The 14,770-nt window shown below is 41.2% G+C and overlaps 1 protein-coding gene across 50 annotated transcripts in view; it reads right to left on the bottom strand.

Annotated features, from left to right (window-relative positions):
- Positions 1 to 14,770, bottom strand: part of ANK2 (ankyrin 2) — a 296,641-nt gene that overhangs the window by 55,407 nt on the left and 226,464 nt on the right. For 27 of the 50 annotated variants that reach the window (XM_068153846.1, XM_068153852.1, XM_068153855.1 and 24 more), the window contains 5 exons: positions 13,893 to 13,991; positions 13,687 to 13,785; positions 11,148 to 11,246; positions 9,503 to 9,601; positions 5,055 to 5,127 (listed from right to left, as the gene is read on the bottom strand). In XM_068153846.1, coding sequence (XP_068009947.1) covers positions 5,055 to 5,127; positions 9,503 to 9,601; positions 11,148 to 11,246; positions 13,687 to 13,785; positions 13,893 to 13,991 — 469 coding nt within the window. Of the gene's footprint in view, positions 1 to 3,598; positions 3,656 to 5,054; positions 5,128 to 9,502; positions 9,602 to 11,147; positions 11,247 to 13,686; positions 13,786 to 13,892; positions 13,992 to 14,770 lie in introns of all 50 variants that reach the window. The other 23 variants (XM_068153843.1, XM_068153848.1, XM_068153849.1 and 20 more) reach the window with 1 other exon arrangement.

Genomic DNA, 14,770 nt, shown 5'->3' with positions numbered 1-14,770 from the left:
TGTTACTGCTGCTATCTATATCACCCCATGCACACATATGGGTATCACAAATTACAGCAGTGGTGGTCACTACTACCTGAAGAAATCTTAGTATTTGTTTCCATGAAACAAAGCAAGCTGGTTGTTCTAGCTTGATGTTTAATATATAAATAAATAAAAAGAATAATTAATTTATAACTTGTCATCTAAAAGGAACCTTTTTGAATACACAAATATTAGATGCAAAAATGAAGCCTAAATCTTTTCAGTGTAACAACAAAAGCTCTTGGGGGAAAAAAAATAACTCTATCTGCCCACATGAAGAGGGAGAAACTGGGCACAGTTTCACAGAAAACACTAAAATGCATTTAATCATTGCATGTTTCCTGTCTTCTGACAGATGATGCCTCCTGTTTCCTGGGAATGTCACATTATAAAGCACAGAGCTTAGAGAGAACTTGGAAGATGTTAAGGCAATGCTGTTAATCAAACAACAAAAGGAATTTCAAGTTGTATTTCAAATAAACTAGGTATTTATAATGATGCCAGACATTCCATCTATAACAAAACAAAGGCAAAATCTTCACCACTTTCCTTGCACCCACATCCTTTAAAAAATTACCTGAACTCTGCTCTTATTTTAGCTTTGGCCTCTCATCTGAGAACTGTCAATAATGGATCTACACTGGCTACACATCACATACACTGGCTGTGTGTGGGATGTGAACATCTGCACATGGCAGTAAGATGATTCATGAGTACTTCACAGTGTCCCCAGGAAGCTTACCTGTTGGTATCACAGGTTACTTGCTGGCATCCTAGTCTGGAGGGAGTGAACAAGCTCACTCATCCTGCCAGTAAGTGTTTCACTAACAGCCCTATCATGGCTGTATTCTGAGGCCCAGGCAATTCAAACATACCCAGACATGGTATCTGCTGAGAGGAAACCACATTCAGCTTCTCTGTGCAGCAGATCTTGCCAGATGGGAGTTTATGGCAGTACAACAAATTATCCTTTTTAATCATGCTAGGACAATTCATCTGCCATCACATTCCACATCAAATTGATGACAGTGAAGTTTTCACCACTTACTGAGCAGTTTGTGACAAATACAGCCCTTGGCATTGATGTCCTGTGATTGGCAATGGGCATCCATGAACTTAGAGGTAGATTTCAATGAGCTACCACTTAGAGATTTATATTCTTTTATATATACACACACTACTTATTTCTATATTCACTTCTATTGTTCTATTCAGGTTCTATTTCCTTTCTTCAGTGATACCAACAGCTTTTCAGAGGTTTACCTGATGGGCTAAAACACGCTGAGTGACCTTGCACTGTGCCCCAGTTCTGGTCTTTACTACTTAGTTTTCTTACATTGCACTAAAGGAAGTGGTATATCTTACCCATAGATAACTGCTTAAATTAACTATGAACCACCTGGAGATCAAAACCAGGTGTTTGATCTCCAAGTCACATTTCCAAGAGAGTAGCTTGAGCATTGTTTCTCACAAACCAGAGAAAATAGACCAAAAGTTTTAAAAACACACAAAAATGAAAGAGGGCTATTACAGAAACTGCTTTGAAATGAGGTTTTTGAAGCCAGACACAGTTATACGAGTTTGCCAAAATTATTGTTTTCTCTGCAGCATGTAGATAAGTCTGCAGCTCCCCATATAAATGCTGCTCCTTAAAAGTAACAGATGGAGAAGGGACAGCTATGGCAAGCACTATTTCTTAAGTCCTGAAGCATCTTCAAAGGAATATATTACAGAGTTGCTCTAACACCTTCCCTAAAGTCAACCCTTTATTAAATGGCCCACACACGCTCTGAATGTCGCAGAATCCCAGCATGGTGGGGGGTAGAAAGGACCTCTGCAGATTTAGTCCACCCTCCCTACTAAAGCAGACTCACCCAGAGCAGGTTGCCCAGAATCGTGTCCAGGTGGGTTTTGAAAATGTCACTGGCAAATCTCAGCACTGTTTAAACTGCTGTTACAGATACCACTGAGGAACTCGGTGTGCTGACCAAAGGGCAAGCTGCAGTCACCACCAATACGAAGCAACACACTTAGACAAAAGAATATTCTTGGATACCAGAGCACATTACCAGCTAATAACAACATTCATAACAATAACTAGGTGGCCAGTTAATTCCAAACAAGCAGTTGCAAAGGCAGGTAAACAGACAAATGTGGCATTTTCTTCACAGCTCCCAGTGTGCCAGGCAAAGCAGCTGATCATTACCCACTTCTGCAGCTGGAAGAGTGAGATAACTGGAGTGACTTCCAGAGAGTCATTTGGGAATCATCAACAGTGCTAGAAATAAAGTTCTGAACCCAACTGGAGTGTCTGTCTATAAAGAAATCACTCTGTGAGCCTATGCCTGTGCCAGGCTTCCTAGGAGAGTTTGAAAGTTCTTTTTGTTGAGAGCCTCCCTACACTGAAAATAACTTTTTTCAAAACCAAACAGAAAACTGATGCAATCAGGTGTGAATTCGCTGGGAATTGCTTTCTGGACCATTTTTCCTGATAGTTACAAAGCAGGAAAGACTTACTAATGCCAGAGGATATCTGATCTATGTAGGACCACACAATAGGCTTACAGATGAAGTAGCATTTTAGTCTAATAATGGGTTTGCTATCTTATAAAGTTTGCTTTTTTCATTTCTTCTTAGCTCCTTGCACTGAAGCTTATGAGTCCAGTTTCCTCTAGTCTGTTATTGGTGTGGGGAGTTTCTCTGTCCCTGAAGCACACCTGCTTGTGTATTTAACTCTGGTACTTACCATCTAAAATCCAGTAAGCTAATTTAAAAACCAATCAAATGCAATTTTAAACAAAAAGTATCATTTGGTTCTGTTCAAAGGAAATTTTTTTTCCAGGTATTCTAAAACAAAATAGAGAATTCTGAATCATACTGCAATTGCTAACAATAAACATGCTCTGTGAAAACTAAAGAAGACTAAGTGGGCCTCTCAGTCCATTCAAGATGGACAGGGCAGGATCTCACATACCAAGTTGAGAGATTTGATAGATTAGTTTATTTTACACTGCAAAGACTGGTTGTTGCACTTGGAATTTGTTTTAGGAATATCAGTGCCATCCATGTTAGGAATTCTCCCCATATCCTGAGTGTTTTGCCTGGAAAAACAGATTTCACAAGAGCAATGGCTTGAAGTGCTTTAACAGTGACCAACCTGTCCGGCAACCTGCAGCAGGAGCACAGTGGCACTCTCAGTACTTGAGCAGCGACATGCTGGAGTACCTCTGTCCTGTCTGCTGTCTATGTCTAAGTGGTGTCAGATGCTAACAGAAAGCAGACAATGTTAATTCAAAGCACTGGAGAGCATTAGTCATGCTGGATGGCCACAGCAAGTTCTGCCAACATTATCCAAGATATAGGTAATAAATCTTGGATTTTCTGGCTTCCCCTCTTCCTCCCACCTTTCAGGAAACACACACCCAGTCACACTTCAAAAGAAATGGAAAGGAGCAGCGTTAGGCACCCAGATTAGGCCATTTTGTGTTGTTTCAACACAAAAAATAAACCAAACAAGCCAAGTTAAAAAGAGAAAGTTAGTAAATCTTACTCCACGAAATTCTGCTAACAGCACCTGTGCCACTATAAGCTTCACCATCACTGAAGCGTTCATCATCAGAGTGTTTAAAGGCTGCACAACACAGAAATGGTTTGAGAAGAAGGAACACCCTATATTAATACTCTAGAAGCAGAGAGACGTACTAGGATTTTTGTGGATTTAAAGATGGTTAAATGGTGGTTCAGAAGACTGGGAAAAACTTGAAGTAAACATAAGACTATAAGCAATTTAAAGACCACTTATCACAATAATTACAGGAGTAGCTCAATGTTCTTCTAACAGAGAAAATGTAGCAAACAACATGCCTGAGAGAAATAATTTCGCTGATCATGATGCAGCAGATAATAATTTCCTTTGAATCACTTGTTTGCTTTTGCTTGCAGCTTTGCAAGCATTAAAAAGAAAGAAAACAAACCACCACACCAAAAAGGTAGCATCTGAGTCTCAATGTCCTGGTTTTTTAAAGAGTGTAACTCATTTATCGGCACAAAACCCATTTCAGAATCAATATAAGCTGTTTAGGAACATGAATGCCATTAACTTCCAGTACCATTTAGAACCACAAGTGCATTTATGTTCTTTCTAAAAGAGAAAAGCCAACCCTGTTAACCCATGTTCATAAATCTCAACTATTTGTTGTAGTCAACACTAATTAGACTCCAAATGATTTGCATGGAATAAAATAACCATAAAATGGCATGAGCTACTGTAAGATTAATTAACACTGCCAAGAGTACAAAAGATCTTAGGAAGTCCTTGCAGGTGTGTGCATTTCTCAGGTGCCATTGTAACACTTGTAAGAAGGCATCTGTGAGCTTTTAGAAAGGATGGGTTTTATGCTATTTCCTTAATTTCGTGCTGCATAAACCCACAGCATTTTCTCAATCCCTCCAGATATTCACAGCACTTTTCTGAGGCCTTGGCTAAGCAGAACACCCTTTCTATCTGCACACACAGTAGACTCTGAAACCCAAGCACCAAACTTCTTAGGCTGTTGTAGCTTTATGTCATGGCATGTGTATCTGTGCATGGTGTGTGCCAAAAGCTCCCTCCAGGGAACACTCCTCACCTTTCACCTTAGGCATCTTCCTACACAAATGTTTCCAGTTAGGCAGAACTCCTAGATATATGTATCTGGAATAGGTGGCACTGATCCAAAAACTTTACTGCTCAAATTCCTCTCTATGGGAGGGTCAAACCCAGCTGTGGGACAGCTCTGCATATGTAGTTCAAAATCTGGGGTCGGGAAATGTTCTCATTTGTTGATTTGGTTCAGGGTTTTGGTTTGGGTCAACTTTTGGCACCTTTAGTCAAATGCCATAATGACTACATCATTAAAGAGAGGCCATTACATAGGACTTCCTTTCAAGCACTACAGAATGAAGATGTCGAAGTGCTTAAGCCATTCTCTTGAGCCTGTATTGCAAGTTAGGTAAGTGATAGGGAATAGGAACTTAGCAGAGTTGCTCACCTTCTTCATCTGAAACATCCAGGACCTCAGTCATCGTCTCAGGTACATTGAGCTTGTGCTTCTCTGTTACAGTCTGAAAAGACAAGATCATCAATCCTCAAACAGCAAAAGCAGCAGCAAAGTTTACAGCAGGATGTTTTCAACAGCAACAGCAGTGGGAGATTTTAATGTGTTTCCCCTCCTCTAACTTTACTTTTCATCTTCCCTCCAGAAGTTCCTATTCTCAGTGCTGTATAAAGTAACATTTATTCTGGCAGGAAAGTACAAAAAAATAGAGATAATGAGTTGGTCAGAGAAAGAAAAGAAAGCTCTCAGCAAATTCATTTATAAATGGTGCATGTAGAACAATTCAGCTTCAATGCTTCCAAGATGATTTTCAAATGAATTAGGTAATGTCTACAGAAGAGCTTCAGAAAGTTGTATGTGGCATATGGAAATTATTAGATTGTAAAGCATTTGGAAATGAAGTTATGAATTATGTGAAATTCTTGAACGGAAAGAAGATGAGAAGGGATTTCAAAGATCACTTGAAACATTCCCCCCCCACCCCACCCACCCCCAAAAAAAAGGAACTACACTGCATACTAATGATGTCTTTTCCATATATCATCTATATTCCTCCAAGTCACGTACACACTGGCAGGGGGGAAGTTATTTGAAGATTCTGATATATTTTGTGCACTTAAAAGCTTTAAATATTGTGATGCAAGCATGGACCAAGGGCTGCTGGGAGGCCACTGTTTAAGTGTCAGAACACAGAGCAGAACACTGGAAGATTTTTTTTTTATGTCATTATTTTCATAAATGACTTCCAGGAGGAAATACAAGATGTTCAGGGGTGCTGAAGCAAGAATGGGAAGATCTTTTTAGTATCCAGACACACCCAGGAGAAGGAGATGAAGAACTGATAAATGAGAGAAACTGTAGGAAGTGCAAGGTGTGAAAAAGTTGCCTGCAGGAAACTTTTCTGTGTATTACAACACAGAAGACAAAGGACTTTAAAAGGAGCAGGGATCAGAACAGCGTTAGTCACAACAGAAAAGATAGTATTTCTCTGGCTCCACCCAGTTCTGCAGCCAGTCAGATGAACAGGGGAGCTGTGAGGGAGAGTTAACACATCACCCTTTAAGGTATGCAGGAGCAGATGTGCCCCTTTGGCATGGAGAGACATGTCAGGAGGCCATGTGGGCTGTCAAACTCCCACCGAGGTGGTACTGCGCTCCCTATCGTGAGTGGGGTCTACCCAGCAGGAATTAACATTACATGGAGAAGTAAGGAAACTAAAAACAATCTGGGGGATAATTAATGTCAGCCACATCCAAGTCCCTCCTGCACTATGCTTTTTGGAAACTGCCCATTGACACCAAACAGGCTTTGTGGCACAAAACTTCCTACCTCTCTCCTGATGCTGTTTGATACTTCTCTGTTCCTAACCAACTGACAAAGGCAGCATTCTTGATTATGATAGGAGACTGTAAGATACTGTCAGATTATTACAGATAACAGAATTACCATCAGTAAAATTACTTTGGAAATCTGTTTCAAGTCTCCTCTACATTCTTGAAATGCATTTAACTGTGACAGCAGTTTACTCTCCTGAGGAGAGGTACAGAAGAACAAATAATCTGTAATGCTCTCTCTAGAACATTAAACTAAGATTCATGAATTCTACACCACTCTGCAGCAGGTGTGAATTAATATTTTTCAATGAACTTTCAATATAATACTAGAGGGGAGTTTAGTGATGAACACATTAGAAACATCAAATAGTCTACCAATTTCCAATCCACAGCTAGCCTCATGAACATCCCATTTTGAAAAGTGCTCAGTGTACACATCTCAAACTCCCCACTGTTCAGTGCCACTGAGATCCCAGTTGAGTGCTTTACTTTAGGCTTCTGTATTTAAGACCCTCATTGTAAGACCATGTTTTCATCTGGTGGCACAGAATAACTCAGATCTATAATTCAGGTGTATGAACCTGCATAATTCAGTGATTACTTCAGATTACAGCAGTAAACAAGCTCAAAGCTCCTCATATATTCATTTGGCCACAGGAAGACTATTGTCTGCTTGTATAAATAAATTCTACTTTATTATCTCCTATTCATCTCTAATCTGTGAATAGAAAGTGCAGTTTATCCTCTCTATTGCTTTACATTCATGTGGCTGCACTAATAATAACACTAATACAAGCAAGAGGAAAATTTGCCCCAGGTTAGACCAAAGGCTTTGGCACTGGAGATCTTTTCCTCTTCTGACTTGAATACGAATGAGGATCAGCCTAACAATCAACAACCTCCATGCCTCACTCAGCAACAACCTTACAGAATGAAGTAGCTATGGTGACAGCACCTTTTCTTCCATTGCTAAATGCTGTGTTCTGCTTTGGCAACACCAACCTCACCATCTGGAGAACTTTATTGCAGAGAGTACCTCTGAGTGCCTGTAATTTATCCCTCCTTTTTAGGATTTCATCTAAATGATGTTTAATCGACATTCCCCACCACGAACACCACCAGAGGTTTATGTTCCCCATATCCCTAAGGTAAAATAAAAATACTCATACAAATCCACAGCTGAAAAATTTGCTGAGTTTATCAAGGGTTCCCACCTGGCTTTTAAAAGAAGTGCTTTGTACACAGCCACAGTTCAACATTGCTGGTTGCTCTTCTACACAAGCACCTATTCTATGTTCAGTCCTATTAGGGGTCAGCTGTGCAAGTAAGGGTCAGCATTTGATTCAGTCCCAAAGCCCAAGCATCTGGTATCTGCTAGAAAACTCCATTACTCTCCAAGTTTAAAGAAACATTTATCCAAAGCAAATAACTCACAGGTGCCTTTTCAGAGCATAATCCCTGTTATTACAAAGCATCTAATGCTCACATACAAGGTACAAGGCTCCACAGTGCTGCAAAACATATGACAGAAAGGAAGTTAGACAACTGAGATGAGGGATAAAGGGCAGTGTGTGCCAGGACACAGCACAGAAAAGAGCAAAGGCACCATCTGAGGCTAAAAAGTGTTTCTGAAAAGAGGTAAAGTTTCTCAAAACATTTTCATTAGGTTCTGTCTTTCTAAATCTCTGACTAGATCCACATGTGTTTATATAAGCACATGCATGTGTGATGAGTTGCATGGTTGAACAAGAGCATGAAGTAAATACCAGCAAGCCATACAGCCTTTTTGTTAAGAGACTTCTGGAATTACACTAGAACCCCTTGCCAAACCTGCCTCAGTCTGATCTTTGCAGGTCATTAATAAATCATGGCTCACTGTTTGTAACCTTATGCCATCTTCCTTTCCTTCCATCTTTCTGGGTTAGTACCAGCAGCACTTGCTGTCAGCATGCGACAAAATCAGAATTACTTTCCATTTCTTCACAGGAGACTTTGCATTTCTTCCCTCTCTCTATCCCTCTCCCTGACTGAGTAGTGGCATCTCTTAAGTAATCTTAAATTATGTAAATCTGGATTTTTATGGTGCTGGGCTCCTAAATGACACCTAGGTCTGACAGGTTTTGTAGACTGCTAATCTTTCTTGTACTGCAGAATAAATAAATAAGAATTATTACCTTATAGCAGTGTTTCACAGTAAAATGCAGCCATGTAACTTAAAATTAACATTAATTTCTGAAATGACAAGCTATTTCTAATGTTCTTCCTCTCCACCTGCTAAAACATTTGGAGATGGTAGGTAAAAGTCCAACAAGCTAGACTCTTCCCCTCTTGGAGGGTCAGCACAGACCAGTTATTCCTGCCTTAAAGCAACAGTACCACCTTGCTGATCTTCAGCAGATGCTATTTACAAACCCTGAAGTCAAAATACAGACCACCAAGATTGTGGAGGCCTGAGAGGACTGAGCATGTAAGGAAAGAGTGCTTCATATTTGGGGAAACCAAGACCTATCTGAGCTGAAAGTGACTGGAGTAACAAGATTGATGTGGCTCAGAGCCATCTAGTGAGCACCATGCAGCTTGGCACCAGTCTGTGGCTGCTCCAGCCTAAATGCTGAGAAGCTTGCAGTGGTGTGCGGCAATGGGTGAGCCTCAGTAGGTGTCACAGGTGTGGAGATGTGAGGACAGAAAAGGAGAGGTGAAAAGAGCAGCTGAAACAGGACATGTTCTAAACAGAAACACACAAACTTGTGGAAAGTTTGGGTTTGCAGCTCAGACCCGTATCTAGAAAAGTCCTCCTCTGCTTTTGCTAGTTGCTTTGCATCTGTATGCAGGCAGGCTTTGTGACCTAGCTCAGGGAAGGCTGTTGTGTTACACACACTTCCACATGCTTCCAAGACAGAGTGAGGCACTTCTACAAAAATCCAACAGAAAGGGGGGGGCTAAAACCAGAAAACAATAAAGGAAAGCGATAGCCGGGGAGTCCGAGGGAAGCAGGGAGACAACGTTTGGAATAAAGAAGAGAGACATTGGAAGGCATCTGCGACTCACAGTTGTGGTGGTGGTGATCTCCTCCGTCACAACCTTCAGCGTATCCACCACTGAGATATATCCCAGGCGCCTGGCAATGGCTAGGGCTGTGTTACCATTCTGAAGAGAAAGGAGAGAAGGCAGAGGAGCGCTGAGAGGGAGGGTTGATGTGAACCAATGAGCTCCCTCTCCACACGGCATGAGCCAGCATTTCCATCCAAAACAAGGCGGCAGCCTCGGGAAATCGCTGCTTTTTCACCCTTAGAGCTGACTCTGCCTTTGTAACTTCTTTAAGTCTATAGCCCTGATTACCATGGTAACACAACACACTTACATCTGCCTGCTATGCCAAACAAGACAGTGCTGTATGGTTTAACCCTTTGGTGCTCAAATCTCGCTGTCTGCACAAGTTCCTGTTCTATGTTATTTACATAAGTCCACATCAGGAATTCTCATCTAAAAGAAGTATTTTTAAACATTACAGTTTTACTTCCAGTTGCAACTGTTAAACCCTTATCAGGAACAATTCCCTCTTTGGGGAACCACATACATTGCCCACATACACTTCTACTCCTCTTTACAACAAAAATCCATGTCCAATATAAGTACATAAAGCAAATGATTTCACAAACACAAAACCAATCTTGCTAAGGCTTGGGAGTGAGGAACTAATTTTCATTTCAATACATTTATTTGCAGTTTAAATGCCCATGATATTTAGATGTGCCACTCACCTAATGGACATTAAAATGAGATGTAGTAAGTGTTTAGGACTATTTATCTGCAATTCATCAGGTGGAACACTGGCAGTTCACAGACCCTGTGTCACTCAGACTGGGGAGGGGAGGAAGGGACATGTCCCATGGTTCATTGTAAAGAGCTCTACACAGAATTGGTTTATGCTATTTTGCACTGAACAACAGGACAATATGCTGGGCTGCTGAGGAATCATGGACAGACACTGCACCACTCTTTGCCCTGGAAAGATCTCTTACTGTGTGCAGGACATCAGTCCAAGGGCTCCTCTCCACTTCAGTGTTGGCTTTAGTTATCTGCCATTGAAGTTCTCCCGTATTATTCAAGCTCAGCAATGCTGAGGTGACACCGTGTTTGTGGATTAGCCACACCAAATGAATGATCAGTATCTTCACAGCATAAACAGTTTGATTGTTACCACCACTTGCACATTAGCTGCTCATGTCCCACGCCACATCTCCCTGCCAGGTGTCTAAGGCTGAAATTGTCTCTTCCCCCTTAGTGAACTCACTATGAACTCAAAACAGATCCATGGACAGAGGGACAGAAATTTGGGTCTAAATCTTCTCAATAAACTCAGGTTCTGATTTCCCCTTAATTTTTATGGAAAACTCCTTATCAAGATATCCATTTACAGACAGAAGCATTGAGACAGAGGGAAACTGAACAAGCACAACACAGTTAACTGTGCCCAGCCCCAATGTTGTAGCTTAGAAATCCGTTTCCTCACGTCACACTTAGCTTTGTGCACAGTGAGAACTGATCTGAAGCACCTTAAGAGGATAAGGAAAAGAAGTGACATTTACACATCTGACACCCAGCTGTATAAGGAATACTTTCACTAAAAAAAAGCCCTGCTCTTAAGAACTGTCCAGGGGAACAATCTCCCACTGGCTCTTCCCAGACTTACAGTGGTGATGGCATTGGGCTTGGCCCCATGTTGGAGGAGAACATTGATGATGTGAGTGTGGCCTTGCTGAGCAGCTTGGTGAAGAGGGGTGTACCCATTCTGTTGTGATAAAAGCAAACAAAGAAAAACAACCACCAGTGATTAGATGCTTTACTTTGCTTCCTTCTGCTCCTTTTGAGACATTTCAAAAAGAAATTATGCTATCAGCTGACCCAATGATACTAAAACCTCAGTGAAGATAATGCTCCTTCCCCAGCTTAATCAAACGATAAAGGAACATAATAATTTTATTCACAAATCATCTTTCATCTCAAATAAAAATCTCTGGAAGTATAAATAATTCCTCATTTCCTAAATCAGAGTGAGAGATGATGAGGAACAGTGAAGTTAAAGTGGCTTGCTAAAGGCACAGTTCTCTGCTTAGGCAGAGAACATTTTTCTTCCTCTCACATCTTAGTTTCCTATAGAAGCCTCAAGATTTGCCTTTCAATTATGACCTGATTTTAAAATACATCATTTTGAACAGCAGTGATTTGAGATTGTTTGCTTCAAAAAGGCTAAAAACATACACCTATTAGACACCTCAATCAACTTTAGCTTTCCTTTGCCTTCAAAAGGCTTGACTGAGCTGTAATTACACTTAAGTACATGTACATAGCGTCTGTAGCAATAAAAAGGCTTAACTCCCCACACTTATCTGCTCCAGTGATTCCTTCTCATGTGCCACAAGACAGAGACATACCCAAAGTGCACTCCAGCCAGTTGATCTGAGCTGGTATTGTGTAAGTCCAGTCAGGCAATTCATTTACAAAATTATTTGCAATTGGCTTTGAAAGCAAGCAGAGAATCACCTGGAGGAAAACACCACGTTGATCTCACTGTACACTTCTGTAAAGCCTGCAGGCAGGGTCTGAAAGGCACACTCTGGGAGATACCTCTTTTGCAAACAAATAGATGCAAGTGATGCTTTGTACTACTAATTACATAGTGATAGTTCAGAACTGTTTTTGTTCTTCCAGTTAAAATACTTGTGCCTGGGTTATTAAGAAATCAAAGGAGGATTTTACTGTAAGTTGTAGTGCCAAGTAAATTCACTGTCTTGCCTCCAATATTAGCACAGTCCTTCAAAATTCAGCCATGTAATGTTTTACTGGAGATGGCACAAAGCATGGTGCAGGTCTTCTCTAGTTACAAACCAAGCTGTAACAGAGATTACTTACTCTTTAATGTTCCTATCCTGAATCCAGCCAGGATGGATTTGCTCTATAAACTGAGCCCACAGTCCCAGCTGACAGATTGCCAGTATTTTTATTGGTCCCTAGGCATGAGATTTTGGATAACAACAGCCCCATACTCTCATACAAACCTGCTGACTTCAATAAAATTATTCTAAGTAAGTGAAATCCCTGGGGAAAACGCGTCAGAATCTGGCCCAGTGGACTCTAGGATATAGAGTGAGACCTAGTACTCAATACACAAGTATGTCTGTGCTTTATTAGCCTCCAAAAAAGTGAGCTGAGCATCTTGGCAGCCATCGTTTGGATCCTGTTAGTGTCTGCTTTATTAATTCCTGTCAGCTGCTTTTCTCGCAGTGGTGCCTGTTCTCCTGGAATCCCTGGGTTTTGCCCATTGAGTTTGGGTGATCTCACAAGGGAGGGGCCAGCATCTTTTATTATTTACTTTGCTGTTTCTTACCACATTGAGCTGCGAGCAGTGTGATGAAATAGTGCTATTTTGAGAGATTAATCCATTCCATAGGTCACAGCTTGGGTGGAGCTGGCCACAGGGACCAGCAGACCACAGCCTGTGACGTAGACTGGATCTTACAAACACAAAGCATCTCACTAGAAATATCAATGGACTTCTTCCTGTTAATCCCAAAACAGTCACAGATAGTAGTCAGCTATTGCCTGAAGCCAGCTTTAACTGAACTGATGCCCTGCAGCTCCTCAGGTAGCCTTCTCTGCCTGATAAAGTGATGTGATGTGATGGTGTCTGAGACGCGACACACTCCTGCTGTCACCACAGCCTGTGTTCACTCAAAACCCAGACAATTCTCGCTACAATACAATACAATACATCACATTCAGCCCAGCAGTTTCTACTAGAAGAAACAGCTGAAATCAGTGGATTTCTTTAACTCTGGTTACAGTCAGTCAGGTCCATTTCAGTGTAGCTGGTCATATACAGTGTGTCCAGATTCCCCTCAAAAAAAAATCCCCAATCTGTCTTTGGTAAACTGCATTCTCCCACGGCAGCTGCTTCCTCTGCTGAAATCATACCACCCACGCTTCCCTCAGCAGCCAGTCTTCCCACTCTTCTCCCAGCAGACTGGAAAGAACCTGGCATCACCCTCAAATTGCCTGAATTGTTACCTACTAGGTTGGCAGGACACCAGTATTGCACTGGTATAAATGACATCAGAATCCAGGAAGAAGCAATAACAACAGTTGCCTAGTGAAAAGGGGGGATGCATTTGCAGTGCCTGGTTACCAGGTTCATTACAGTGAGCAAAAGCAAGCAATGAAAAACTCTTTACCTTGGTTTTAGCATTGACGTTTGCTCCATGCTTGAGGAGAAAATTCACCATTTTGATGTTTCCATAGTGACATGCCACAATTAAAGGTGTATAACCAAGCTACAAGGAAAGAACAAAGAAGTAATACTGCAAGCTCAGTGGAACATTCCTTTTACAACATAAACCTCCTTCGGCATGCTGGAGACAGCAGCCACGCCATGACTTACCTTTGTCTGAGCATCTTGGTTTGCACCATGTTTTGTGAGTATTTCAGCCACATTCACTTTATCCTCTTGAGCTGCCAGGTGTAAGGATGTCAGACCAGTCTGGAGGTGGAAGATACAAAATAATTTAAAAATAAAGGTAAGAATAAAACTTCCTTTACATGAGGAAAGAAATCCAGGCTTTCCCACCTTCTCATCTATAAAACATGAAGAGATCCTAACTATAGCTTCTAAGTATGGGTGGCTTTTTAAACCATGTAGAGTTGATGTTTCTCCTGTTCCAGCTGACAAACAGCTCCAAAGAAATGACATCACCATCTCCATCGAGTTAAACTTTCAGGCATCAGTGATCATTATTTTATACCATAATGTCACTTGGGAAGCTGAGGAGCCCATTAATAAATTAGAAAAGCACATTCACTGTGCTTCCCACTCCTCAGACTGGAAGGGGAACCTTGACAACAACAGGCACGAGTCAGAATGAAGAAAATAACTCTAGAATTGGATCCCATTCACAGATGCCAAGGAAATGGACATAGCCTTTAACTAAAAGATGCCTGTGATCACACACACAGTGCATGAACAAGGCAGGGAACAAATTCTGTAAGAGAAATGAAACTGCCCTTGTTCCTCACTGCTTAGCTAGCAGAACACATTAACAGCAGGCTCAAGTCTTCCACTTTGACTTGTATGAACAAAAACTGGAGGCTGCTGACCTTGACTAAAGACTTACATAGGCACCTGGATAAATCTAGTGACCTGTGAAGATCTACTGTAACAGGGTTTGTTTGAGAAACTTGTTTTTCATGAAAGTCTGTTGTGTGCAGTCAAAAAAAACCAACACCTAAAATAAATAATTTCAGCCTTTCTTCCCCAGCAGA

This window comes from Melanerpes formicivorus, unplaced genomic scaffold (assembly GCF_026170545.1).
Source record: "Melanerpes formicivorus ecotype bairdi unplaced genomic scaffold, bMelFor1.0.p_v2 SCAF_27, whole genome shotgun sequence".
NCBI classification, from domain to species: Eukaryota; Metazoa; Chordata; class Aves; order Piciformes; family Picidae; genus Melanerpes; species Melanerpes formicivorus.
Note: the sequence above shows the minus strand (reverse complement) of the source record. Positions and strands in the feature narration are given on the sequence as shown.